This window comes from Bombus affinis, chromosome 6 (genome assembly GCF_024516045.1).
Source record: "Bombus affinis isolate iyBomAffi1 chromosome 6, iyBomAffi1.2, whole genome shotgun sequence".
Lineage (NCBI taxonomy): Eukaryota > Metazoa > Arthropoda > Insecta > Hymenoptera > Apidae > Bombus > Bombus affinis.
Genome location: NC_066349.1, coordinates 14,028,901 through 14,053,537, shown reverse-complemented (window position 1 = coordinate 14,053,537; position 24,637 = coordinate 14,028,901). Strand labels below are relative to the sequence as shown.

At 33.5% G+C, this 24,637-nt stretch overlaps 3 protein-coding genes across 16 annotated transcripts in view; 2 read left to right on the top strand and 1 right to left on the bottom strand.

The window, feature by feature from the left end:
• The first annotated feature begins 356 nt into the window (after window positions 1-356).
• Window positions 357-9,142, top strand: LOC126917455 (E3 ubiquitin-protein ligase SMURF2). Of its 5 annotated transcripts, none has more exons than XR_007710959.1 (13): window positions 357-551; window positions 1,530-1,568; window positions 1,640-1,748; window positions 1,819-1,952; window positions 2,148-2,412; window positions 2,483-2,946; window positions 3,021-3,270; window positions 3,350-3,516; window positions 3,958-4,148; window positions 4,222-4,619; window positions 4,689-5,149; window positions 5,233-5,864; window positions 5,933-9,142. XR_007710959.1 is itself a non-coding variant. In XM_050724330.1 (13 exons), the coding sequence occupies exons 1-12, from the start codon at window positions 497-499 to the stop codon at window positions 5,418-5,420; spliced, it is 2,721 nt and encodes a 906-aa protein (XP_050580287.1). In that variant the 5' UTR covers window positions 357-496; the 3' UTR covers window positions 5,421-5,423; window positions 5,503-9,142. The 5 variants fall into 5 exon arrangements, 4 of the variants coding, with proteins under 4 accessions (XP_050580287.1, XP_050580286.1, XP_050580288.1 ...); XM_050724330.1 differs by having other exon boundaries at window positions 5,233-5,423; window positions 5,503-9,142; XM_050724329.1 differs by having other exon boundaries at window positions 5,233-5,423; window positions 5,500-9,142.
• A 1,164-nt stretch (window positions 9,143-10,306) lies between these two features.
• On the top strand, window positions 10,307-13,382 carry LOC126917458 (THO complex subunit 1). 4 transcript variants are annotated; one of them, XM_050724342.1, is made up of 9 exons: window positions 10,311-10,656; window positions 10,732-11,424; window positions 11,501-11,748; window positions 11,898-11,924; window positions 11,996-12,295; window positions 12,375-12,524; window positions 12,603-12,750; window positions 12,846-13,082; window positions 13,156-13,382. In XM_050724342.1, the coding sequence occupies exons 1-9, from the start codon at window positions 10,621-10,623 to the stop codon at window positions 13,309-13,311; spliced, it is 1,995 nt and encodes a 664-aa protein (XP_050580299.1). In that variant the 5' UTR covers window positions 10,311-10,620; the 3' UTR covers window positions 13,312-13,382. The 4 variants fall into 4 exon arrangements, with proteins under 4 accessions (XP_050580302.1, XP_050580301.1, XP_050580300.1 ...); XM_050724345.1 differs by lacking the exon at window positions 13,156-13,382 and having other exon boundaries at window positions 10,307-10,656; window positions 12,823-12,916; XM_050724344.1 differs by lacking the exon at window positions 13,156-13,382 and having other exon boundaries at window positions 10,307-10,656; window positions 12,814-12,916.
• Window positions 13,383-13,812: 430 nt separating this feature from the next.
• Window positions 13,813-24,637, bottom strand: part of LOC126917452 (collagen alpha-1(XVIII) chain) — a 343,182-nt gene continuing 332,357 nt past the window's right edge. For 3 of the 7 annotated variants that reach the window (XM_050724316.1, XM_050724321.1, XM_050724322.1), the window contains 14 exons: window positions 24,122-24,151; window positions 22,970-23,339; window positions 22,296-22,687; window positions 21,166-21,177; window positions 20,754-20,858; window positions 18,791-19,046; window positions 18,312-18,440; window positions 18,072-18,166; window positions 17,880-17,972; window positions 17,480-17,602; window positions 17,364-17,378; window positions 16,280-16,474; window positions 16,044-16,159; window positions 13,813-15,628 (listed from right to left, as the gene is read on the bottom strand). In XM_050724316.1, the coding sequence (XP_050580273.1) occupies window positions 15,334-15,628; window positions 16,044-16,159; window positions 16,280-16,474; window positions 17,364-17,378; window positions 17,480-17,602; window positions 17,880-17,972; window positions 18,072-18,166; window positions 18,312-18,440; window positions 18,791-19,046; window positions 20,754-20,858; window positions 21,166-21,177; window positions 22,296-22,687; window positions 22,970-23,339; window positions 24,122-24,151 (2,226 nt within the window). In that variant the 3' untranslated portion in view covers window positions 13,813-15,333. The remainder of the gene's footprint in view (window positions 15,629-16,043; window positions 16,160-16,279; window positions 16,475-17,363; window positions 17,379-17,479; window positions 17,603-17,879; window positions 17,973-18,071; window positions 18,167-18,311; window positions 18,441-18,790; window positions 19,047-20,753; window positions 20,859-21,165; window positions 21,178-22,295; window positions 22,688-22,969; window positions 23,340-24,121; window positions 24,152-24,637) is intronic. The other 4 variants (XM_050724320.1, XM_050724318.1, XM_050724319.1 and 1 more) reach the window with 4 other exon arrangements.

Here is a 24,637-nt window from a genome sequence, read left to right as displayed (position 1 = left end):
TAGCTTTTTGTTCATTAATATTATATAACGTACGTTAAGACACTTTATAAATAGCATTAAGACCACTATTTGAAAAATTGAAAGTTCAATTAGAATGTATATTGTGCGTAAAATAATCTTATGTAATAAAATCTTGACACATTGTTTAAATATATTTACTAGCACAAAGTTTTATATATAAATACGTATAAGAAATAAGGCATGTACGATTTACGTTCAAATATAATTTGTAATAAAGAGAAATACTTACGTTAAATTAAAACTTAATATCGTTTCAATGTAATCGTCCGGTAGGTCATAGTTTGTCTTCGATATATTTCGAGAGGCACGAGTCGACAGGCGTTTTGAGTCGATATGAGTCGGTAAGGTCGATCAGCTGCAATAGTCGATCGTGCATAGTTGCGTGTGTGCAGATTGTACCGCCGCTTCGAGCAGCAGTTTTATTTACTAATTAGAGTGCCGATGTGCGATAGGAAGCGTTAAATGTGCGTGGAAAATGTCGAATCCGGGCGGTAGCAGGAGGAACGGGGCCATGAAGATTCGTTTGACGAGTGAGTTTATTAAGAAATCATGATGAATCTAACGAGACAGGAGCGTGAAAGTCGACCGATAGCCAACACGCGTTGTGATCCTTCCTGTGTCTTGATTTGTTATGTATCCGTTGATATAGCCCTGTCATAATTTTTACGGTAGCCCATCTTTCAACAACGTCAGAACCATCGTTATGGATATCGTATATCATTCGATTAGTACGAGGAAAAGAATACGCAGAAAGATCTGACTAGGGTTTTCGTCCTTTGGTTATGGCAACTCCCTATCGGAGGTCAAGACCCCACCGTGAGCACTCCGGGAGACCGTAGACTGAAGACGTTAATTTTGGTGGACTTGTTACACCCGCATCAGCTCTCCCTCGATATATGACATGTCCCATAGAGCTTGAAACGTTACGATCATTTTTTACTTTGAAATCACTCCTTGTTGATTGATTCAATGGGGATTATTGCCGAGCTCATAATCGAATGTGAATAGGCCTAATTAACAAATGTCAGACGCTTACTACCGATACACCAGTTTAATATCCGTTAAACGAATGTCCGATTTATCCGTCTGATAATATTTTGTTATTTTAAAGACAACTGTAAATTTGTCAATTCATGGCTAATTCTTTTTTACGAGATTTATAATAAAAAATTATCCTTTAATCCTTTAAATTGTCAAGCTTTTCTTGAATTAATGAAATTGCATATTATTATTTCATATCATTGTGCACTAGAAAGTATTGAATGATAAAACTAATGGGTCAATGCCAAAGATATTAAAGAGGATTGATATTTATGTATATTATGATGCTATCTTTCGTACACTGCTAAGTAAATGTGTTTAGAAATTAATAGTATGTTTATGTCGCTTTCCTCTTGATTGTATTATTCTATGAATCATTATTATCTACACTACAGAAATTTTACTTATTTATTAGAAATTATATTTATTTAAAATGAATTTCTGTATTTATTATGTTAATTTTACAGTTTTATGTGCCCGTAATCTTGCCAGGAAAGATCTGTTTCGTGAGTATCTTTTAGGTTAAAATGGATACAAATCACAAAGAATATCTTGTGTAAAGAAAAATTTCTTTCAGGCCTACCAGACCCTTTTGCTAAAATAACTGTTGATGGTTCAGGTCAATGTCATAGTACACATACGTGCAAGGCAACTCTAGATCCCATGTGGAATCAACATTATGACTTGTAATTATTTCTCATTATAATAAAAGCATAACTTTCTGCACGAAAAGTACATAAATTTTTAATTCTACAGATACATTGGGAAAGATGATGGTATTACGATATCAGTTTGGAATCATAAAAAGATCCATAAAAAAAAAGGTGGAGGATTTTTGGGATGTGTAAGAATATTATCCAACACGATTCAAAGACTCAAAGATACAGGATGTAATTATTATTTTCTATAATAATAGTAATATTTCTTTATTTTAGTTCCATAGCTGAAAAAGGACTTAGTTTATAATCTGTACTCAAATACTGACACCCATTCATTCACTTCATTCTGTTAATTTCTGTAATATTATACAATTATTAGTATTAGAATTTTGCAATGTTTAATTACTAAATTTAATTCTTTTATAGATCAGCGATTAGATCTTTGCAAAGCACATTCAGATGACACAGATGTTGTTAAAGGAGAAGTTGTAGTATCTCTTTTATCACGAGATGGTCATAATGGTGCTGTGAGTAATACAGTGGGTCATAATGCTGTTGTTGATGTTCTTGGAGATCTGAGCTGTCCAAATGATTTGCCAGATGGATGGGAAGAAAGAAGGACTCGAAGTGGAAGACTATATTATGTTAACCACTACACCAGAACTACACAGTGGATTCGTCCAAACGCACGGTTGGTTTTGCTTTTCCAAAGATATGTTTTTCTTTTTTATTAGATTCATTTATATTAATGATTATAATAGACCCACCAATGGTATAATACCAACTACACCAGAACCACCACCATTACCTTCTTCTGAACCTACATCTCCCAGTGGCAGTGGAAGTCCTCCTAATATAAGAACTGAAAGTCCTACTAGATGTACACCTGAATGGAATGGGGATGGAACACCTAGTAGAACTCCTAGCAGAGATAGTTCTACCCCAAATACACCAAGAAATACACCCACTCAGCAGCAGAATAGAAATCAACAAAATCAACATAACACAAGAAACGTAACACCCGCATCATCAAGGGAACGACGGCCAGTACGAGCAAGCGACGAACAAAATGGCAATCAGAATGGTAATGCTCGGCCTGAACGTGGTATTAACAATGCTCAACCACGAAGGCCTAATCGAAGTAATAGAAATAGAAATAGCGCACTGGTTTATAACGAGAGGAGGTACGATCCTCCGCAACCACCAGACCTACCCAGAGGTTATGGTAAATATCAAAATTGATGATTATAACAGTATATATACATGCAAAATAAAAAAATCTTGAAATAAATTTTATAGAAATGAGAAAAACGCAACAAGGTCAAGTGTATTTTTATCATGTACCAACTGGTTCATCCACTTGGCACGATCCTAGAATACCTCGCGATTTACCAGCTAATGAATTAGCAAATGAACTTGGACCATTACCGAGTGGATGGGAAATGCGACAAACTCAAAGTGGCCGTGTTTATTTTGTGGATCACAATAACAGAACTACACAATTTACTGATCCTAGGTTATCCAGTCAAATCATAAGCAATCTCTTAAAGTAAGTTAGTTGTAAATGAAAATATCTTAATTTACGATAATTTATGTATAATTTAACTTGTAAAATGTTTTGCTCATAGTAGGCGACAAAATAGTACAACTAATCAAACTACGAGTAGTTCAAATAATACAACTACAGCTGCAAATGAATCTACAGAAATAGAGACACCTGCATCACCAAGTATTCAATGCAACATGGTTCAGAGGCCAAGAACAGAGAATGGAAGCAATAATAATTCTTCGTCATGTAAGCTTAACACATTTTAATAGTATTAGGCATATTAAATGAGTAATACAAATATGTAATATACACAACAAAGTTAAATATGTAATATGAGCACAAAATATGTTTTTGAATATATTATAAAAATTAAATATTTGAATATATTATAAAATTATAAAATTCGAATGTTATTAATATCGCTTAAATAGTAGAAAAGTTAATCTATCTATTTAATGCTATCTAGAAAGAAAACAAAAACATATTTGTGCATTATAGAATTTTATCTTATCTCTATACGGATATCTGTTTGGTGGTTAGTTCCTATTGTTAATCAGTTTTACTCCAGCAGAATGCCTTTCCATTTTTGGGGAATTTTATTTGTTAGAGCGCATTATTGTAATAGCTGTTAAATGAAAATTTTTGTTTATTGTTTTTGCATATTTATTTATTATATTCATTTTTTAGTGGAAAATACGTCAGCTCAAAATGCTCAAACTGTATCAGAATTGCCAAAGGAACTAATGGACAATGAATTACTGCCGAAGTATAAACGTGATTTAGTGGCAAAATTGAAATGTCTGAGAGCAGAATTAAATGCCCTTCAACCTCAAAGTGGACATTGTAGGCTTGAGGTATCAAGAAATGAAATATTTGAAGTGAGTACAGTTTTATATTCAAATTTAGGCAGCCTAAAAGAACGGTTTAATAATATATAAATCTATTTTATAGGAATCATACAGATTAATAATGAAAATGCGACCAAAAGACATGCGTAAAAGACTTATGGTTAAATTTCGCGGTGAGGAAGGCCTTGATTATGGTGGAGTAGCACGAGAGTGGTTATATTTATTGTCACATGAGATGTTGAATCCACAATATGGGCTTTTCCAATATTCAAGAGACGACAATTATACACTTCAAATTAATCCAGATTCGGGAATAAATCCAGAACATTTATCGTACTTCCACTTTGCCGGCAGGATAATAGGAATCGCCGTTTTTCATGGTCATCATATAGATGGAGGTTTTACAACTCCATTCTATAAAATGCTGCTTAATAAAGCAATTACTCTTACTGATATAGAAGGAGTTGATCCAGAATTACATAGAAGTCTTACATGGATGTTGTAAGTAAGAAAAATAATAATCGTGTACAATTTTCAGATAACATTGTAAAAATATCATTTTGTTTATAGAGAAAATAGTATAGATGGAGTGTTGGATGCTACGTTTTCAGTGGAACATAGTAGTTTTGGAGTGTTGAAAAATCATGAACTTAAACCAGGTGGAAAAGACATTCCTGTAACTGAAGAAAATAAAAAGGAATATGTACGTTTATATGTAAACTATCGCTTTATGCGAGGTATTGAACAACAGTTTCTGGCATTACAAAAAGGATTCCATGAACTAATTCCACCTCAACTATTAAGACCTTTTGATGAAAGGGAATTAGAATTGGTTATTGGTGGTTTAGGAACGATTGACATTAATGATTGGAAAATGCACACACGATTAAAACATTGCACACCTGATACGCCAGTAGTAAAGTGGTTTTGGCAAATAGTAGAATCTTATGGAGAAGAAATGAGAGCTCGATTACTTCAATTCGTTACTGGAAGTTCTCGAGTTCCCTTGCAAGGATTTAAAGCTTTACAAGGTAAATACTCGTGAATTAAATTAATAGTTTCTAATCATTTTGCTTCATAAAGATACATTGTTATTTCCCACACATGTTTATAGGATCAACAGGAGCCGCAGGTCCACGATTATTTACAATACATGCCGTTGATGCGCCAAGTGAAAATTTACCAAAAGCACATACCTGTTTCAATAGAATAGATATTCCAGAAAGTTATCCCAGTTATCAGAAAATGCTTGACAAACTTACACAAGCAGTTGAGGAAACTTGTGGTTTCGCTGTTGAATAATAGGTAAAAAGGCATAACTTCAATTTATTAATATAATGTATTTGTTTTATATAATTACTGAGATTGCACACATTCGTAGTAGGAAATATTTATCGACAGATTTTACTGTCGCTAAACTAAAAATAAATTTTGAAGTACCAAGAGATGTTATCTCACGAGAGTACGGGAAGAGTTAGTATTATAAAATGAAAATGTTAATACGTAAAACGTCGGAAATAATTCTGACTATGTTTTGTACAAATGATTGAATGGCCTTGATGGTTGTAATGACTTCTAAGTGATTGTCGATTGGTACATTATGTATGTGAACACTCTTGTGATTTACACACTTCGTCCATGAACATTTTAATGAATGGTTCCTCAGAAGTTCTGGTTATATTGGTCTTTAACTATTTATTATTCAGTGACTGATAGAGATGTGCAAAAAGTTATAATTTCATTGAGGTAAATATGTTGATTGGCCTAAATGTTTATTTTATTTATATTAATCGTGTTTTCCGTCATAACTTTAGGCTCAGTAATTTACTTATAAGATCACCATCAAAGAATTAACTTCATTGTTTTCGAGGTATGGTAAAAAAATATAAAAATCATGCATGCACAAATATGTATAGAAAATGAATTCTTTCACATAATGGAAAACATTGTTCAATTACAGACATGCTCATGTTAGTATTTTATATTAAGCGAAAATAGTAAAAAATGAAGAGAACAAAAGTATATTAATCATTTAAGAATCTCATAACAAAAACTCATAATATGCATCACTTGCAATGAATTTTAAATCATACAATGTATTTCATTCTCGAAAGCTTTCAATTTCTTTTTTATTAAATGTAATTACAATATGCACAGTCAATTAATAATTCCATATTAACAATCTTTCAAATAATAGAGTTTAGTAACAAAATAAGAATATATACTCAAATTCATTATTGTAGTCAAATAACAATTAAAAAGCAGTGCTGGGAATTTAGTACATATAATGTATTATTTCAAGTCGGTCATCGTGATTAAGGGGAAAATACGAAATCTGTATATCATGACCTTTGATGCAAGTGTTGAGTTCTTAATTTCGTCGTAAATTGAAATTAACAAATACAAAATACATTTATCAGTTGTAAGAAAAAGTGGTATACATGTCCTCAGTATTAAAAATTATTTTTATTGGTATATGAACACTTGCTTCGAGGAACTTTGTAACGCAATCGGCAAATTTTGTTATTGTAGCACAGCATGAGTTGTGCGACGATTATTGTTGCTTGTTTAAGAGCCAATAGCACCGAGTGCGTTAACAAAATGTAAATAGTACAGTGTTTAATATAAAATTAACACGACGGTATAACGTGCCAGTCAGTTAGTTGGCTTCTGCACGATAAAAACGCGTCGGTTGTAGTGTAGGCTAAATCGTGAATTGTGTACATTAGCTTTAATTTAAAAAAATTGAACACATATTTAAAGAAAGAGTTTATTCGACGAGTTTATGTAAAGTTAGAATGATTTTACTCGAATCGACTCTTTTTGTTATAGAAGTTCATAAAATAATCTATACTTTGCTACTAGCTTATAGTAAAGCATAGAGACACTTATTTATCGCACGAATTCTTTATTTAGTCTCTAGCATTTACTTTTATTGTAAAAAATATCTAGTGGCTGATAGCACCAATCATCATTTCGTATTATTATTGCATTATTGTATTTTATTCTGCACGTAACTGTGATCAAACATATCGTGAAAAGAGAAGAAGCAGTGGGAGACACCTTTGTAGATTTGTCTTGAATATTATACTCGTTTACTCGTATTTTTCTTTTTTAACCATAAAAGTTTATACGTATATTTGTTTTAATAATTATTTTGTTAACAAAAATTTATTGTATTTTATACTTAAATACGCAAAAGTATCACCCGTTTTCGGTTCTGAAATACGGTCTGACTACTTTGCTTTTATACCTCTGAAATTTTACTATTAATTTTATTAATTACTAATAAAATTAATAATAAAATGAAGGTATATATTATTCTTAGCACGTAAAACGGTATAATATTAACGAAGCAATCATTTGACTTTAAAATGAGAAAATGTGTAACAATGACAATCATTGTGCATTTGATAAATGTTGTAAAACAGTATTAACTTGAAATCGATCGAATAATATTGCTGATTTGCAAATGTTCAATCAAGCAACATTATCCACATTTTTCTCATTTTACGATATTAATCTTTTAAGACTTATATAATTCAAATTTTTAATAACAGTTAAATCTATTTGCTACGGCAATGATCTACATATACTATTTTTTAAATTGAATATTTAACAAGTACAATGAGGGTCTCCCACAAATCTGTTATATTTTAAACTTTTTTCAACTTCTGTCACATATAAGGGAATAAAGGCCTTATTAGTGCCTTGGAGTTGATATCAATGTGAAAAATAACAAATTTTATGCTCATCATATTTTGGAATAAAAAATAATACTACAAGCAAGTTTTAGAAGGAAAAAAATAATTAATTTCAAAAGCATCTAAAATTTATCACAATGCAAATCTTATGAGTATATGTATAGACTATTAGAGAATAAATGACTCTATAATTGAGGAATGAATAGAAATTGATACTAAGGTCACCACTTGGGCAAGCATTGCCAAAGAAAATTTAAATTATTCAGTTTTTTAAGTTATCAAATATTATAAATCTTTTTTAATTCATTATCTCTTGCTGTTAGATAAAAAAGAAAGCATATATATACATATATATATATATATATATATATATTGAAAAAAATTACACATATAAATATTTTATAAATAAATGATCTACAAATCAATAATGCAATAAATACTATCTTGAAAAAGCTTCGGCACTTCTAAGCATGTTACATGCATGGATAATCAAAGAGAATTAAATCTATTAAATGTGAAAGAGAAGAATCATTTACACTTTCAAACACATATCACTATGTGCAATTAAATTTTTGGTTACTTTTTTATGTAATTTTTTGTTACAAAATGATGCAAATGCTTTCAAAGCTTTTCGACAGCCTAATTATACAAAGCTTCAGCAGGAGACAATATTGAACATTGCATTAAAAAACGGAAGGTACAAAATTAGAAAATGATTTAATACATATCATGTAAACTAACTGTCACTACGATGTGAAGTTTCAAATACGAACGTAATTTTAATTAAATTCAATAATTATTAGTGCATTACGGGTATAAATGCTCTCTTGAATTGTATAAATGTTTAAAGTCCTTAATAAAGGTATATGGTGACCGGATTTCGAATTCCATGTTAAGTATATCGTATACTGTGCTCGGCAATAATAGAATTTTATTCTACCAAATAGCAGGATATTTTGCTAACATTTATCGGTATCCGTAAAAGAACAAACTTTCAAGATTGAAGAAAGAAATTTTATTTTGTCGAGAGATGGAAAAGGAAAATATTGAGATGGAAAGAAATCGTTTATTCACAACCGTGTGTTCATATACGCCGGTATTTAAAAATTCTGTACTAAGCTATGCGCGAAATTTTTAAGAAATTGCGAATACGTTACTATACTGCAATTATTGTATTATTATTATTATTGCTATTATAATCGTTGTTATTATCATTATTGCGCAGAACCTTCGGAACACAATTGTATATACATCTTTTCCTTTTGTATTTTGGATGAAATGTATATTTTAATAAAATATCCAAAGTATGAACTTTTTAAATTTTGTCTTTATATTGCTGTAAATAAAAATGAATCTTCCTAATTCTTTCTTTTAATAATATGTATATTAATAATATTTTCTTTAAGTTAGAGTTTATGAAACTGCTATGTTTAATTAATGGAAAGGATGAAAATCTGAAGAATTGAATTAAATAGTTATATAAGGCAAAATTATTTAAAAGATTCAAAAGATCAAATATTTAAAGAGAGTAATTTTTAATTTATTATTACAGAATTTCCGATGTTACCTTTTTACATTATGTTGGTATAAAATAGGAATCTAATATGCGTTAACTATTATATAAATGTTCATTATAATTTTTGAAAGGATTGATATTTAAATGTTAAATAAAAATAACATAAACATGAAGTAATTAGATAATGCATTATATTTCTTAAGATATTAAAAAATCACGTTTTATTCACAGGTTTATAGAAGTCTATGGTTTTGCTCTTTCTTCTTTGTTTTAATAGTGAAATAATTAAGTGATCTAGTGATTCATTGTTTCACTGTTTGATGTAAATGTCGAATTTTCAATTTCGTATTTGGTTTTCTCCACGCATAATTTTGACCATCTGAGCCAAAAATGTTTGACTCATCCGAAAAGACGACTTTATCCAAAAAAGAATTATCTTTATTAATATAGGTTTTTGCAAAAGTCAATCTTTTTTTATGATTTACAGTATTAACATATGTATGGCTCTTTTCGCGATACTCTGCCATAAAGATCATTGTTTCGTAAGATTCATCGACATAATTGCGAGTGAACTTCTTTATGAAATATATTAGCTACCATACTTGCGAGTTAAGGAGCGGATGTAGTAGGATTTTTTTTTAATTCGCGAATGATAACTTTCCCTTCTCTTCCAGTCAATTTCTTTGATCGACTTGATCGAGTTTTGTTTGTAAGTGTTCCGTCATAAAGGATTAAAAAATATAAAATACAGATATTTTTACATTAACTGACATTAGAATAAGGTAACAAAATTTTTCTTTCCTAATAAACTTCATTCCAACATTGTGTCGAACTTGCTGATAGGTAATACTAAAAAAATGTTCGAAATACAAAAATTAACAATAAAACATAAACAAATATTGTTTTGACATCTCTGCAGCAGCGCCCGTAGTGGCGGATTGAAGAAATACAGGTCGTCGTATAATCGTGACGTCCTCTACTATGGGATATAATCATTGACTAACCTCGTCCAAGCGATATGTCAGCAGTCAATCATTGTAGCTACAGTAATAAAATTTTGTTTACGTTCACTGCCTTGTCTTGTTAGATAGATTACATACAAATTTTACACAACTCAATTTTCGGACAGTATCCCCTAGCAAGTGTCGACGCTGAGATTTGCTTGTACGATCGTGGTATAAGCATAGATCTTAATAGTTTATAAGATACTTGATATGTAGTAGAAAGAAATTGTTCATATTTTAAGATAAAAGAATATAATTATAAAAATTTGTTTTGTACAATGGCCATGTTCGAAGTTTTAAGAAAAGAATATAGTGTAAGAATTATAAAAATTGATAATACTTTCGAGGTTATATGATTTATGATTTTAAATGATTTTCTGTCTTTCTAGGATTATTTGCAACAATGTTTTAAGCTGTCAGATATACAAATATTTCAAAAGAAATGTGTCGAACGATGTACAAATGATAGTGATAGAAAAGCTGCAATTGATCAAGCATTAAGGGATACTCTTCTTGTAATATTATCTGAAAACGTATCAAGTAATGTGCCTCTACTTGAGACCTATATTACATTCTGCATTGAATTATGCAGAAAAGACTTAGCAACTGCAAGTATGCCAGTGATGCTACTTGGTGATATATTTGATTCTATGACACTCGACAGATGCGAACAGTTGTTTACTTTTGTTGAGAACAATGTGGTTGTGTGGAAGGAAGATTTATTCTTTAGTGCTTGTAAAAACAATTTGTTAAGGATGTGCAATGACTTACTTAGAAGGTTATCGAGATCACAACAAACTGTATTTTGTGGAAGAATTCTTTTATTTCTGGCTAAGTTTTTTCCTTTTTCTGAGAGGTCTGGTCTTAATATTGTTAGTGAATTTAATTTGGAGAACCATACAGAATTTGGCTCTGAAAAATCAGAGGGAGACGATTTGGAACAAATAACTAAGGATGATGATAAATCAGACACTAAAGTACCAATTGATTATAATTTATATAGAAAATTTTGGGCACTCCAAGATTTTTTCAGAAATCCCAATCAGTTATACCTAAAAATGCACTGGAAGATATTTTCAACAGTAAGATTAAATTATTGTATTCTTATAACTTTTTGTATTTTTATACTCTTTTGTCATAAATATTTTATTTGTTTAGCATGCTTCAAGTGTACTGTCAGCATTTTCATCTTTTAAATTGGAAGAACAACGTAATTATCCTTCAACATGTGTTAAAGTTGAATCTTCCATGGAGGGATCTCATAAGGAAACCCCTTACTTCGCAAAATATTTAACAAATCAAAAATTGTTGGAGCTACAATTATCTGATTCAAATTTCAGACGATATGTATTGCTGCAATTTCTCATTCTTTTCCAATATCTTAATAGCACTGTTAAATTTAAAGCGTAAGTATCTATAATTTGTATATATCTTTATATACATTTGTACTTTATTACAATCGAATTCACAATTCCTCTTGTTAGAATTGCACATTTTTAATGAATTATTAGTAAAATGACTTTGAAAGCTATAAAACGATGTTTGTTTTCCAAAGCTTCCTTGCCAGTGGCTATGAGACAAGGTCTGCTTTCCTTAAATAGTGTTTCAGGTTATTTATATTTCAAGGTCTCAATAAATTTTGTATTTTTTAAGTGAAACACATGAACTAAAACCTGACCAAGTAGAATGGGTAAAAGGAACCACAGAGCAAGTATATGCCTTACTGACAGAAACACCTCCCGATGGTCCAACATTTGCAGAAACTGTTAAAAATATATTGAAACGCGAAGAGCACTGGAATGCTTGGAAAAATGAAGGATGCCCACCATTTAAAAGACCAACTCCAGATTCTAGTGCCGACATAGAGGAATCAAAAAAGCCAAAGAGACCAAGGCGTAAAATTGGAGATGTCATTAGAGACGCTCAAGCAGTAGGAAAATATCATATGGGAAAGTAAGAAACCATAGAAAAAACTATTTCTTTCTCTTATTAGAAAATATATTATATACAAATGAATTTAATTGCTTTGCAGCCCAGAACTCACGAAATTATGGAACTTATGTCCCAATAATCTTGAAGCATGTAAATCTAAAGAAAGAGACTTCCTTCCATCTTTAGAGACATATTTTGAAGAAGCTATCATGCAATTAGATCCTAATGCAATGGTAGAAGATGAATACAAGTAAATCTTTTATTTTATATATTTCTGTGTTGTTATTATATTATTTTTAATTATATTATTTTTGTTTATTTGTTACAGAAAAGTAAATGATGGGAATTTTGGCTGGCGAGCATTGAGATTATTAGCTAGACGTAGTCCTCATTTTTTTGTCCATGGGAATTATCCTATTAATAAATTACCTGAATATCTCGAAACAATGATTAAAAAAATCGCTAAAGATCGGCCAGTGAGTGTAACATTTTTGTTTCATTAATCTATGTTAGATCTTCAAAGTGAATTTATCGTGTAGATTTAAAAGTGAATTGTTTTTGACTCTTGAAGCAGACACAGTCGGATATAAAATTAGAAACAGAGGAGACTCCACCTCCAGAAGCGAACGATCAAGAATTTAACGAAGATGTTCTCAAGCAAGAGAGTGAACAAGTTGAAGCCGAAAATACGGATACGAAAGGACGAAAATTAACGAAAGTGACGCCTGACATGGTGGCGAAATTATCAGAAATTCTGAAAAACGATTGGAAAAAGTTAGCAACCAAGTTTGGCTACACGAGTGAAGAGGTAGAAACAAATTTTATAACGTAGAAGCTTAAAAAATCACAGCTCGCTAATTACAATCTATATCTTTTTCTAGATTACATTTTTTCAAGGGAAACCAACGCCGTATGAGCAATGTAAAAATATGTTGGAAATTTGGGCGGAAGAAGATGTAGATGCTTCGATGGAAAATTTAGCATATATTTTAGAAGGTTTAAAATTCACGGAAGCGCTAGCTGTTTTAAAATCCTAATTACCTCGTGAAAGAGATAATCTTAAAAAATGTATGATACTATATGAATTAAACTTTTACAATTTTTGCAACGATGTGTTTTCTATAAATCTTAATCGTAATCTCAATAGTAAATTATATATCTTATATTCCAACAACAATAGTCAGTATTAATTAAAAATAACTAAGGCATTAATTAAAAAATACATAAATATTGTACTTACTTTTATGGTATCATCGTCTCAGCAACTATTAACAACATTTAGATAGATAATGTTTGACAAAATGGGACGAAGTAAATAGGTAGTCTTCAAAACAGTTTCACGTAGTGAAATAGTTATGTTTCTGCATACGCTAAAATTTAAATATTCTATACATATGTTTTTTTTTTAAATAAATCACACATGTTTCAATAAGAAATTATCTCTCCAATTTGAACTGAGCGCGAATATTAGATTAATCGATTTTCGAGTATCGTAACATTACATGATATCGATAGATCGAATTTGATTCAAGAATCCGTTAGATGCACTTTCCGTTCTTTATTTAGAAAGACAATAATAAAGTGTACAAATAATACAAAATTTCGAACTAAAACGGTCGTCGGTGCAAACTATATCGAAGGATAGTTGGTTTTACATCGGTACGTCAAGACCTACATTACGGCATCGGGAGAATTTTCATTGTTTCTTATTTTTCTGGAGTGAAATCGATTCGCCAACAAGCATGCTGACAACCTAAAGGTATAGACCGACGTTCTCTCTACTTAATCGTAATAAATTAGTTTAACGTTAGTAATATATCGTATCTTCGAATTATAGACACTGACTTAGACTCGATTTATGCTCGATGTAGAAGCAGAGGCCAATGACGATTAAGACAGCGACAGCTCGCGGAATGGTGTATACAACGTGTTTCTTTTCCAACGAGAACTATACGTAAGTTATAAAATATTGCTACATATACGTCGAAATAGTTTTAGAAGCATATTCCACAACTGTTTGCGATTGTTAATCCAATTTCTAAATAATCCTTTCATCGCATATACATACTGTTACATTTATGGGCCTGTAGCACCGTAAGTATAAGTACTTACATCCTTACTGTACAATCATGCAATTTACTATCGCACCAAACGCGTCTGCCGCGAATTGTACACAGAGCATAAATCTGGATTCCGGATGCAAGAAACTCAATCATCTTATACGGAATCCTTTATTTATTTGTTTTTTTTTTTTTTAATCGATTCGTTTCTTATATCTAACATACACACTCATATGTATTGGCTAAAGTGTAAATGTAATTCGATTGCGAATATGAATTCCGACATTTTTATTAGGTCGTAGGGCAGTTGTTAGTTTACGTTCTGTTTTTTCTGCATTTTTTTTTTCCGTTTTTATTCTTTTTGTTTCGTTCTTTAATCCCTTAAACAGTAAATTATGACTCGAATGGTGAACACCTTTGACCACGCTTTAAAGAATCTCCTCTCGTAGCAGCGTTCTAAGTACTGGACGTTTATCGTGACGTAGGGAACTTCTAATAGCGTCGAGTTGGTTGACGCGCGTCGAAGAAACCGGTGATGTCGCGTTTTTCCGACGCTCGATAACGATGACGGATTAAGAGTACAGGCGAGTAATCGATATGAAACACTGATGAACGATGTCTAGACGATCAGTCTTATTTCTTAAAGAGAGAACGGAAACTCGGTATAAAGCGTTGGCTAATGACTCGCGATTAGGGCTATAACCTTTCGAATTACAGATAGATTTCACGCTGATTAGAAACGAGATGATTACTCTGTTTTTATTGTGTATTCATCGTATTCTTCTGTTTGAACATTTTTCTTTTTTTTTCTTATGTTTTCTTTCCTTTTCTTTTTCTATTGCTTTTCATTATACAGTTCATCAAACAGGAACGATACGCGATCGACTCATCTCGGTTTCTATCTATACAACGATGTTGTTGTTGCTGTGTAGTTTACGTATGTTAAAAGACAGAGAGAAAAATGGGATAGAAGAGATGAGAAGGGGAACGGTAGAAGGGTTAGTTTTCCAACAGAGAATCCAAGTACTCCTTATAATCGTTCTCCGACATTTCGTCCTCATCCTCCGAAACTTCGACGCTTCTCCTCCTTCTTGTGGTCTCGCTGGTTACTTCTATACAGAGCAGCGCAAACTTGTTGTCGCAGGAATAACGAACTTGCTCCAAGAGGCGTCCCCCAGTTAACGGTGATCCTAATCCGTAACGATCCGAACTACTTGAATGCCAGGCGTCGCAATACGTGTCCATTGCCCGGTCTCCTAATTTGTGCGATCCGTGCCATGCCACCTTTTCTGGCCTGAAATATCAGACGATGATAAGTTTCGCTCTATCTTAGCTCTAGTCTTTAATTTCCCTTTGATTTATATTTCAACTTTTTTTTTCTACAAAATTTTACATTGTACTAGATAATTCTTACAAGCGTATCTATAATTATATCGAAATAAAAGAAATGTATTTAATTAAATGACGAAGTTGTAGCAGACCTCGCGAAAAAGGTTTTTATAGAACATTCTTTAGAACATTGATTCCGCCGTATTGTAAGTTTAGCTAGAGCTGACTACCAGAATGTATTATTGTTTGAAAAGTTGATAAATGTGTCAAAAAGTCATGCCTCGTTTTGCGTTTTTATAATTACGTGTACATATGGATTACCAGAAATATAAAACTTTATTTTATTATAGGACAGAAAGATAAATAAACAAGATAGTTACCACGCAAAGTCGGTGAGGATATTTTTGCCATTGAAACTGTAAATCCTTGGATTTTGCGAGAAGTAGGCCCCGTTTCCGTTGAACATCTCTTTCCACGAGTTGAAAAGTACATCGCCCTAGGGGATCGGAAACAAATGTTTTGTAACATGCGCGACGCGCTTATGGAAAATTGCTTGGAAACTTGGCTGAGATACTTTCATAAATAAATCGTTCAGAATCTATATATTGCTTGTCACCTTTATGTTAACGATAGGAAGATCACGGTCCCCGAGTCTCACGATGCTGTCAACATTTTGAACTCTGGAGCTGAGGAATGCTCGGAACGTACCCCTCAAACCAGCTCGCTTCGCTTGTCGATAACAAGCGTAGTCAGCTCCACGTACACCGTGCATGTCTCCCGTAAATGGCTCGTTCAAAGCAGCCATTCGTAACTGGAAATTGTGATATCAATGCGACGTCCTTGTATGAATTGGAGTTTATTGCTAGCAATGGAAAATATTTAGGCAAGCGGAGATTGGACGTAGAAAGAATTGAAAATACCATTTTAACAAGAATTTTTTTCCACAAGGAGAATGATTGTACGAAGAGCGATGTTAGTAAATAAGAATAGAAGTGGAATTATTATTTATTTATATCTTAGCACAGACTTTAATAGACTTTCATCGTTTCTTAAAATATAAAAACACCTCCTGCTTTTTGGAGAGCTTCGAATATTGAAATAAACGATACTTCAAAGTAGTATAGTATATGTCAAAGAAAGGTTTTGGTATATATTTTTCCAATATATAGCACTTTGCTAATCAAAGAATCATTTTTCTGAAAATTGCAGTTTTTCTGTATAATAATATATATATATTGTAATTCCAGTTCCCAGGGGGCCATAGAGGGGGACTTGGTTTATGAAAAGCCCTATAATCATTCATCCTTCCACATTACGATCATGCTGCAGTCTGTAAATTGTAGTTTCAGTATATGCAGTTCTCTTAGGTCCAGCTTCCAAATAGATACTTGAATTCCTACGTGTATTAAGTTGATTTCTAGATCTTAGGCACGTTAATGCGTACAATTGACGAAGAGATAAATCTTTCTCTAAATTTTCGATATACTTTGCTGCCAATCTTCTTTGTGATATGCTAAAAGATTTTAGTGCAAAAAGAATTAAGAATGATTCGTTCGGTAGGTAATGAAAATTCGTTTCTCTTCTTCATACTTCACGAAAATGAAATGGAACGAAGCGTTCTTGCGAAAATTATAAAAACTGAAAGAGGGAACGTATAAGATGACGATAACGTCGAAAGATTAATCATGCCAATATCTTACCATCCGTGGATACCACTTTGGAAGCAGGAAGAAAATTCAATTGTAATTAAGTAATGCATTAGTCCACCTCTTATCGATAACGTTTTACACTCAACAGGATTAAGATAGTAACTCACCCCTATTCCGTCTGCTTTTACGGGTATCTGGTTGATCAGGTTGGAAGCCTCGAAAGGTGGATTCACCGGAGGCGGTGACGTGGTTGGTGGTGCTGGTGTAGTTATTGGTAGAAGCGAACCCAACTACAGAACACGGCATAAATATTTTGAATTAAATCGAAGCCATATAGTTTGCTAAATAGGTAAGATTAAAGATTTACATTCTTAGCTGATATACAATAATTATCGTTAATAAAAGGAAAAAGTTGCGTTTGATAAAATATTTTGTAACACCGATGAAACTTTTTAGTTAAATGCTTTATCTTAATGGATTTTCTTCTGTACATTGTTAGAATTTACACGAATGAATATTACAAGTAGAGAGTAAAGATAGAATAAATAGGAAAATTTTTATACTAACTGCGATGTATTGCCAGCCATTGTTCACTCTAACGAGCAGAGCTTGTTCGTCAATGATATAAGCTAATGTTCCAACTGGGCTCACGGCAGACATCTAAATATGTAGTAGTTAGAAGCATTAAAAGTTATAATAATTAGAGTATTTATACGTATATTGTTCAAAATCATGTTTTGACGATATTGAAAAAATTACTTTGGTCATAGCTTCGGTATTTTGGAAAGTCACAGCTCCTGGTACGATCTTCGTGGTACTTTCTAAGGGACCTCTAGTTGCGGTGGTTGCAGCACCTTATAAAAGTTTTATAGGTAATTAGGATGTGTTTTTAAAGACGCATTAAACTTTACTGTACAGTTCTTCTAATTTAGAATATACCAAGAAAATTAATGTCTTTTAGAAACGTCGTTTTACGATATTTTACATTTAGTGCGTTACCTAAATGTTCTTTAAGTTCCTTCAGTTGCTTTAGTTCTCGCAGAGCCTTCAATTCGTCTAGACTAGTTCTAGGTCCTTGCAGCGTGCCAAAGAACATATTGTGTTTAAAATCTTTTATATTCTTTGGAACTGCAAATTTAATATTTTTTCATATATTTCCAATATCTTTCTTATATTTGCTAATCTGAGTAAAATATACAGGGACACCAGAAGCTTATAATCACCATGTGTTCTACAAAATTCAAGAATTTGGAGAAAATTCAGCTTGGAATTTCGATACTTTAAGCAATTCTCTTGTGAAAAATCTACAGAAACGAGGGAAATTGATATTTGCAGCTTTAAATTCGACTTAGCGACAAAATTATAAGTATATAATCCGAAATTTTTAATCGATGACATACTTTTAAGTAGAGGTGGTCAAATATTTTTTGCATATGATACTTAAATTATGTTATATATGATCAATGAATCTTTCTTACCCTGTCTAACTCCGTAATAGTCTCTTTCGCCAAAGATGTGACTTCTACCAATTCCTGGTTCTCCTTTCTGTCCAATCAAAGATAGTCCAGGTGGTCCTGGTGGCCCAGGAGGCCCCGGGGGACCCGGAACTGGAATATAGTTTCCTTGAGACGGTGGCCCAGGTGGTCCGGGTGGCCCTGGAGGTCCTCTTTGACCGTCTCTTCCAGGTTGTCCAGGAATTCCAGGGAAACCATCGTCTCCCTTATCGCCTTTGATCTGAACGTCATTTAGACAGACAGATATGAAATTGATTTACACGAATATTATACGAATTACAATTATATACTAAGAATCGAGGCGATCGTACGAATTAACATTGAAAATAAACTTCCGAATGAAACAATTTTTATAGCGTATATTACACAAAATTATTTATATGCAGTGAATACGTGCACTACTGGTTGAGAAGCTAACGTATAATATCACGATTCTCTGATTTAAGTTCTAATTATGTTACTCGTATATGCAAACTAATTTCTGCAAAGCAATGTTTAGATATATAATCCTGGAGAGAAGATACTTGAGCCAGTTTCGCTAAGTGGATGTCGGAATAAATCACAGAACGTGCCTTGGTGGGTGCGAGGCCGTTCGAAAGCGCAATAAAAGCAGCGAATTTGCCTTACGTTGGCTCGGCTTTTAAACCAAAGTGTAGTGAATTAAAGCCTGCCACGCGCATTCGTTTCGTGTTCGTCGCTTGTCAACTGCGACGACGAAATTTCGACGAATTTCTGTTTGGGACGCCGAATAAATCGAGTCGTGGCTTCGCTAGTCGACAAAGATGAAAAAGAACAAGCAGAGTAGATGTGAGAGGGATACTAGGAGGGGGAAAAAAATAGAATAAAAAGAGAAGGAACGGGGCGTCAAGCGCACACTTGCATTAATTTCCGTCACTCTACACGTTCTATGGCTCGTTCAATGAGACTTGCGAGTGTACATGGTGATCTACGAGCACTGTTACTAGTTTCGCGAGCTTCACGAAGTGGTCGTTCCGACTAAAAAATGTTCGAGACTACTCGTTCGTGGCACAACTCGTACGAGAGTTTCGTGTCGTAACAGTGATTAAACAGCTCTGGAAAGAATCGAATCGAATCGGACAAAAAAGAGAAAAAAATATATTTTAGACGGGGAGGAAGTTTGTAGGAAGTAATGGTTTTTCATTGTATAGTTTTATTTTCTTTGATGTTATATCTTTCCCGTTATACTCGTCGTGTAAGTTTGAGGATAATATTTTCAATGTTCTATCTTTTTAAGTTCTGGGGTGTACACAAAAGTGTACTTCAATCGCGAGTAACTATAAATTTTGTTTTCCCGTGACATTTTTTTTTTTTTTTTTTTTTTAGCCAAAATGACTTCTCTTTGACAATTTCGAAAACTTTATGGCGAGAGTTATAAATCACCGTGTGTATATCTCCACTTCGACCTTTCCCCCGCTACGAGACAGGATAAAAAATGCATCCATTATCTTTATTTGTTCCGCGCTGCAAGCTCTTTAACACTTTGTGTTTACCTACCGATTTTTCCCTCGCATCAACTTAGCCAGAATAATTCTTAAAGCGCGAAAGATGACGTTAGCCACTCTGCCGAATTCATTGGAAAAATTTTCTAATTTTTTCTCATCTATTATGTAGATTTCCTCGGTGCATAGAATTTTTATTAAACGTAAGATAGAAAGGAACAACGTGTATATTTCAAAATACAAATAATATTCCAAATATTTGATAGTCCAATATTTAATATTCAGAAAATTATTAGTCGGAGATTCAAATTTATTTTCTGTACGTATATGTATTTAAAACTATTTTCTGTGGCGTACTATGTTTCTCCTAATTCGCCTAATTTCTCTGTAACACGGATCCCATTGATTTCAGAGGGAATTGCTTACGGGTATTTCGATTTTAATGAGAATCGGTGAATCGTACTTACGCCGACAGAGACTCCGTAAGGGCTCGGTGTACCGGGTTCTCCTTTTTCTCCCTTGGGCCCCACTGGTCCAACAGGTCCAGGAAGTCCGGGAGTTCCAGGACGACCCTGTTAGAAGTAGTTACCGATACATAGCGTTCATGTTCTACCTTCCTGTTCATGAATATTCTATGTTCATTAAACCTTTAATTAATCTCGCGTGCAGTTCAATCTAGCATACACTTTGGTCGATTGGTGTGATTTCTAATTTTATGACCGGATTATTACGTAGTTAGCAGAGGTAAATTAGTCTATTAACGCCATTCAAAGTAATTAATCAACGAAATTATGATTGAAAGCCGACACAGTTAAAATTAAGGCATAAATTGTTCTTATCTTATCTATTAGGATTATGTAAGTTCTATGTAATACTCACTTTCATGGAGTTCTGTGCATTGGAACATAGCATTGGAAAAAGTATATTCTTATTTTAGACTACATTTTTATATGTAAGTGGATAATTATAATCGTAATTGTTTCCAGTAGCAGGGAGTATACGTTAATTGTCATGTAATTTTGTTAAAACACGAGCAATTAGAAAAATCCTTTCACAGTATGTAAAGATGAGTTTTGCTTAAGTGTTATCTTATATATCGTACCACTGAGAATATCTTGTATTATATTAATTTTCTTCGGAATTTCTACTAACTAAAATTATTAAATTCTTTAGCTCTTATTAGCTTAAAACAATAACCGATAATTTAAACTTTGATTATGTATGCAGAGAATTCAGCATGCAGAGAACGAGAGCGTGTCTGACAAGGCCTGCAGATTCGTTGACTTATACTTGTCTATTACTAGGTTAAGGTAGTCGGTCGTCAATTAATCCAGTGTCTTGAAACTCAGAACTCTACGGCCTCAGAGTTGTGAAATCCGTCAAAGGCAGTTGCTATGTCGTGGAATTTAGAACTCTGTCCAGTCTGCTGGCTATGTTTCCACTGTTCAGCTTGCCGATTATTATTGATCTTCGCTTACACAAATGATGATACATGTAAGTTTTCAAATCAGAATTTGCGTTTCTTTTTATTCATATTTTGATTAGATATAGCATGTAATCGAGAGCCTTTAATGTATATTCAAAATGCATTTATTAACTTCAAGTTTGGACAAGTTTAAATCATTCGATGAATCTACGCGAAGCTTCTAGGATCGTTACACATATAGAATGTACAATCTGTGAAAGGTATATTCCAAAAATTCATTCCTAATTATCTATTTTCTATTACAATCCTTTATCGTAAGTAAATGGCTATAAATGGTTATTTCTCCCATATACTGTCAACAAAATTAAAAATTTCATTCGGAACAAGAAACAAACACAGCTTTTCATAACACTGCATACAAGATTAAATAATACATAGCCATTCATGCAAATAGCGACAAGAAAATTACGTTAGGAAATTCTATTTTGCTAATGGCGAGGAAATCAAACGGAAATCGAGGCTTTGATCGATAAAAAACTAAAAAGAAAAGAAGATAAGAAGTATAGAAGGAGTTTTCTCATACCGCCCATCCAGGTAACCCAATTTCTCCCATCGCTCCCGTCTTCCCAGGTGGGCCGACCGGTCCTGGTGGTCCAGGACGCCCTCTTCTACCTCTCTTGCCTTCTGCTCCTTTTTCACCTTTGATAGTGATGTAGTCTCCAGAGCTCGCTATAGCTGTAGCTCCTGGCGGACCTCTCTCACCTTTTTCGCCCTTTGCACCGACGACTCCCGGTGCTCCGGGAACTCCGTCCTTCCCTGGCTCGCCTTTGTTGCCTTGCGGTCCTTGGATACCATTCACACCAGGAATTCCGGCTGGTCCAGAATCACCTTTGTCTCCCTTCTCGCCTTTGGTGCCCTTATCTCCTTTGTATCCTCGTGCACCACTCTCGCCCTTATCACCCTTTTCCCTTAACACTAATTAATTCGTGGCTTTCAGGGAGACAATTTTTCAGGTAACATTAATTAATCTAAACGTAAAGATATCGTATCGTTTCCAAATTGGAATCAGCACCGTTCGTTATCTTTTCTTCTAAGAATATATCAATCAACTTACGCGTTCGATGACAACTGATCGAATCTTCAATTTGTGCATTTACATTTCCTTTTGTATTTGATTTCATCTTTCAAATCGAATGAGCAGATCCGTCGATTATTTAATTTCATTTGATAAAAACCACAAAATGAGCATGTTCTTACTCGCTTCTCCAACGTTTACTCCGCCAGAGCCGCTCAATCCAGGCAATCCTGGTGGTCCAGGTGCACCTGCAGGGCCTGGTTTCCCTTCTGGTCCTGTGTCTCCTTTGTCACCTTTCTCTGCTGGTCTTCCATTCTCACCTGGTGCGCCAGGAAGCCCCGGTGCTCCCGGAGCACCAGGTTCACCCTTGAATCCTTGAATTCCTCGTGGACCTTCTTTTCCATGATCGCCTTTCGCACCCTTGTGCCCTGGCTCGCCCTTGTATCCTTTGGCACCGGCGATTCCTGTCTCTCCTTTCGGTCCTGGGCTTCCCGGAAGTCCGGCTTCGCCTTTCTGTCCTGGCAGTCCTGGTCTCATGGTGATGCCCTCCGTCTAAAGTTTAGAACAAATTTTTTCAGATTACAACCCACCGTTACCTTATCTTTTTACTTAGATATTGCAATTGAACGTATTTTTATTAGAAAACAAAATATGATTTAAATATATTTTAACAGAAAGCTTTTTATCTTTTTATGCGTCGATGAGAATTTCGTTGAACAGTTCGAGTATAAGATAGTTTTAATTTTCGTTAGACGAACTGGATCGTCGACGACGAATTTGTTTGACTCTGCTTTAAGAGAATATTTATTTTCACTGAAAAAAGTACCAAATATTTGGTTGTGACGTACGACTGCGTAACAAAATAGAGACGTCGGTAAATATCTCCGGATTTTCTATGATATTTTGAAACCCTAGCAATAAAGTTATTAACATTTTATAAAAATATTAGATTTCTGGCGTAAAAGATATATTTGCTTACAAAGAACTACGTCAATCGCGTTACACGCATTATGCTCATTTTCTAATAATAATTTTATTATGCTACGACATTTTGCAATATTCAATAATGGACTTTCTATAAATTCTAAAAACATTTAACCATTAGAATTTTTTATAAAGTACAGTTTAGAGTATTCTCGAGACATAGAACGTATTTTAGAATACAAAGAGAAGAAGCTTTTGGTAATGCAATTGTCGTTTGAAATTCATCATAAAGTTTCGCGATAAATTTCAGCGCACCGCAGAGCGCAAGACGGAATGCCTGTAGCATACCGGTACAATCTCGAAAGAAGCTTTCGTACCAAAGTTGCTCCAAATATGGAACTATTACTCACCCTATAAATGCCTCGAGGTTTCCAACTGGGCTGCATGCGCATAATAGCCAAAATTTCTCTGTTTAATCATCGGTATAAGGTCGTAAAGCTAAAAGCAGTCGGTCGACCCGACTTGCTACCTGCTCATTTGTATCGTCTAATGGTCGTTGACGAACAATCATCGTTCAAACAATTGTCTCCAATGTTCAATTGAACTATTATGGTGTTCTCGTTACCGACATTAGACCAGTTTGCTTTGCGAACAAGTAACTGATCCTTTTACCGCTAACTTACATCGAATAGAAACGAATTATTCAATCGAAGATCGAAGGAACTTATCAGGGCTAGTACCTTGTCACCACGAAAGGATGGGATTTCATTTTGTAATTCCGCGTGCGTTCAATTGGATCTTATGCCATATTAGGAATAATTAATAATTTGTGACTAACGTATCGGATTAAATTGAAACAATGTGTGTATCGTTCGCTGGAATCGACAAAATTTTAAACAACGATGCTTCGATTAGCAGGGATCGTA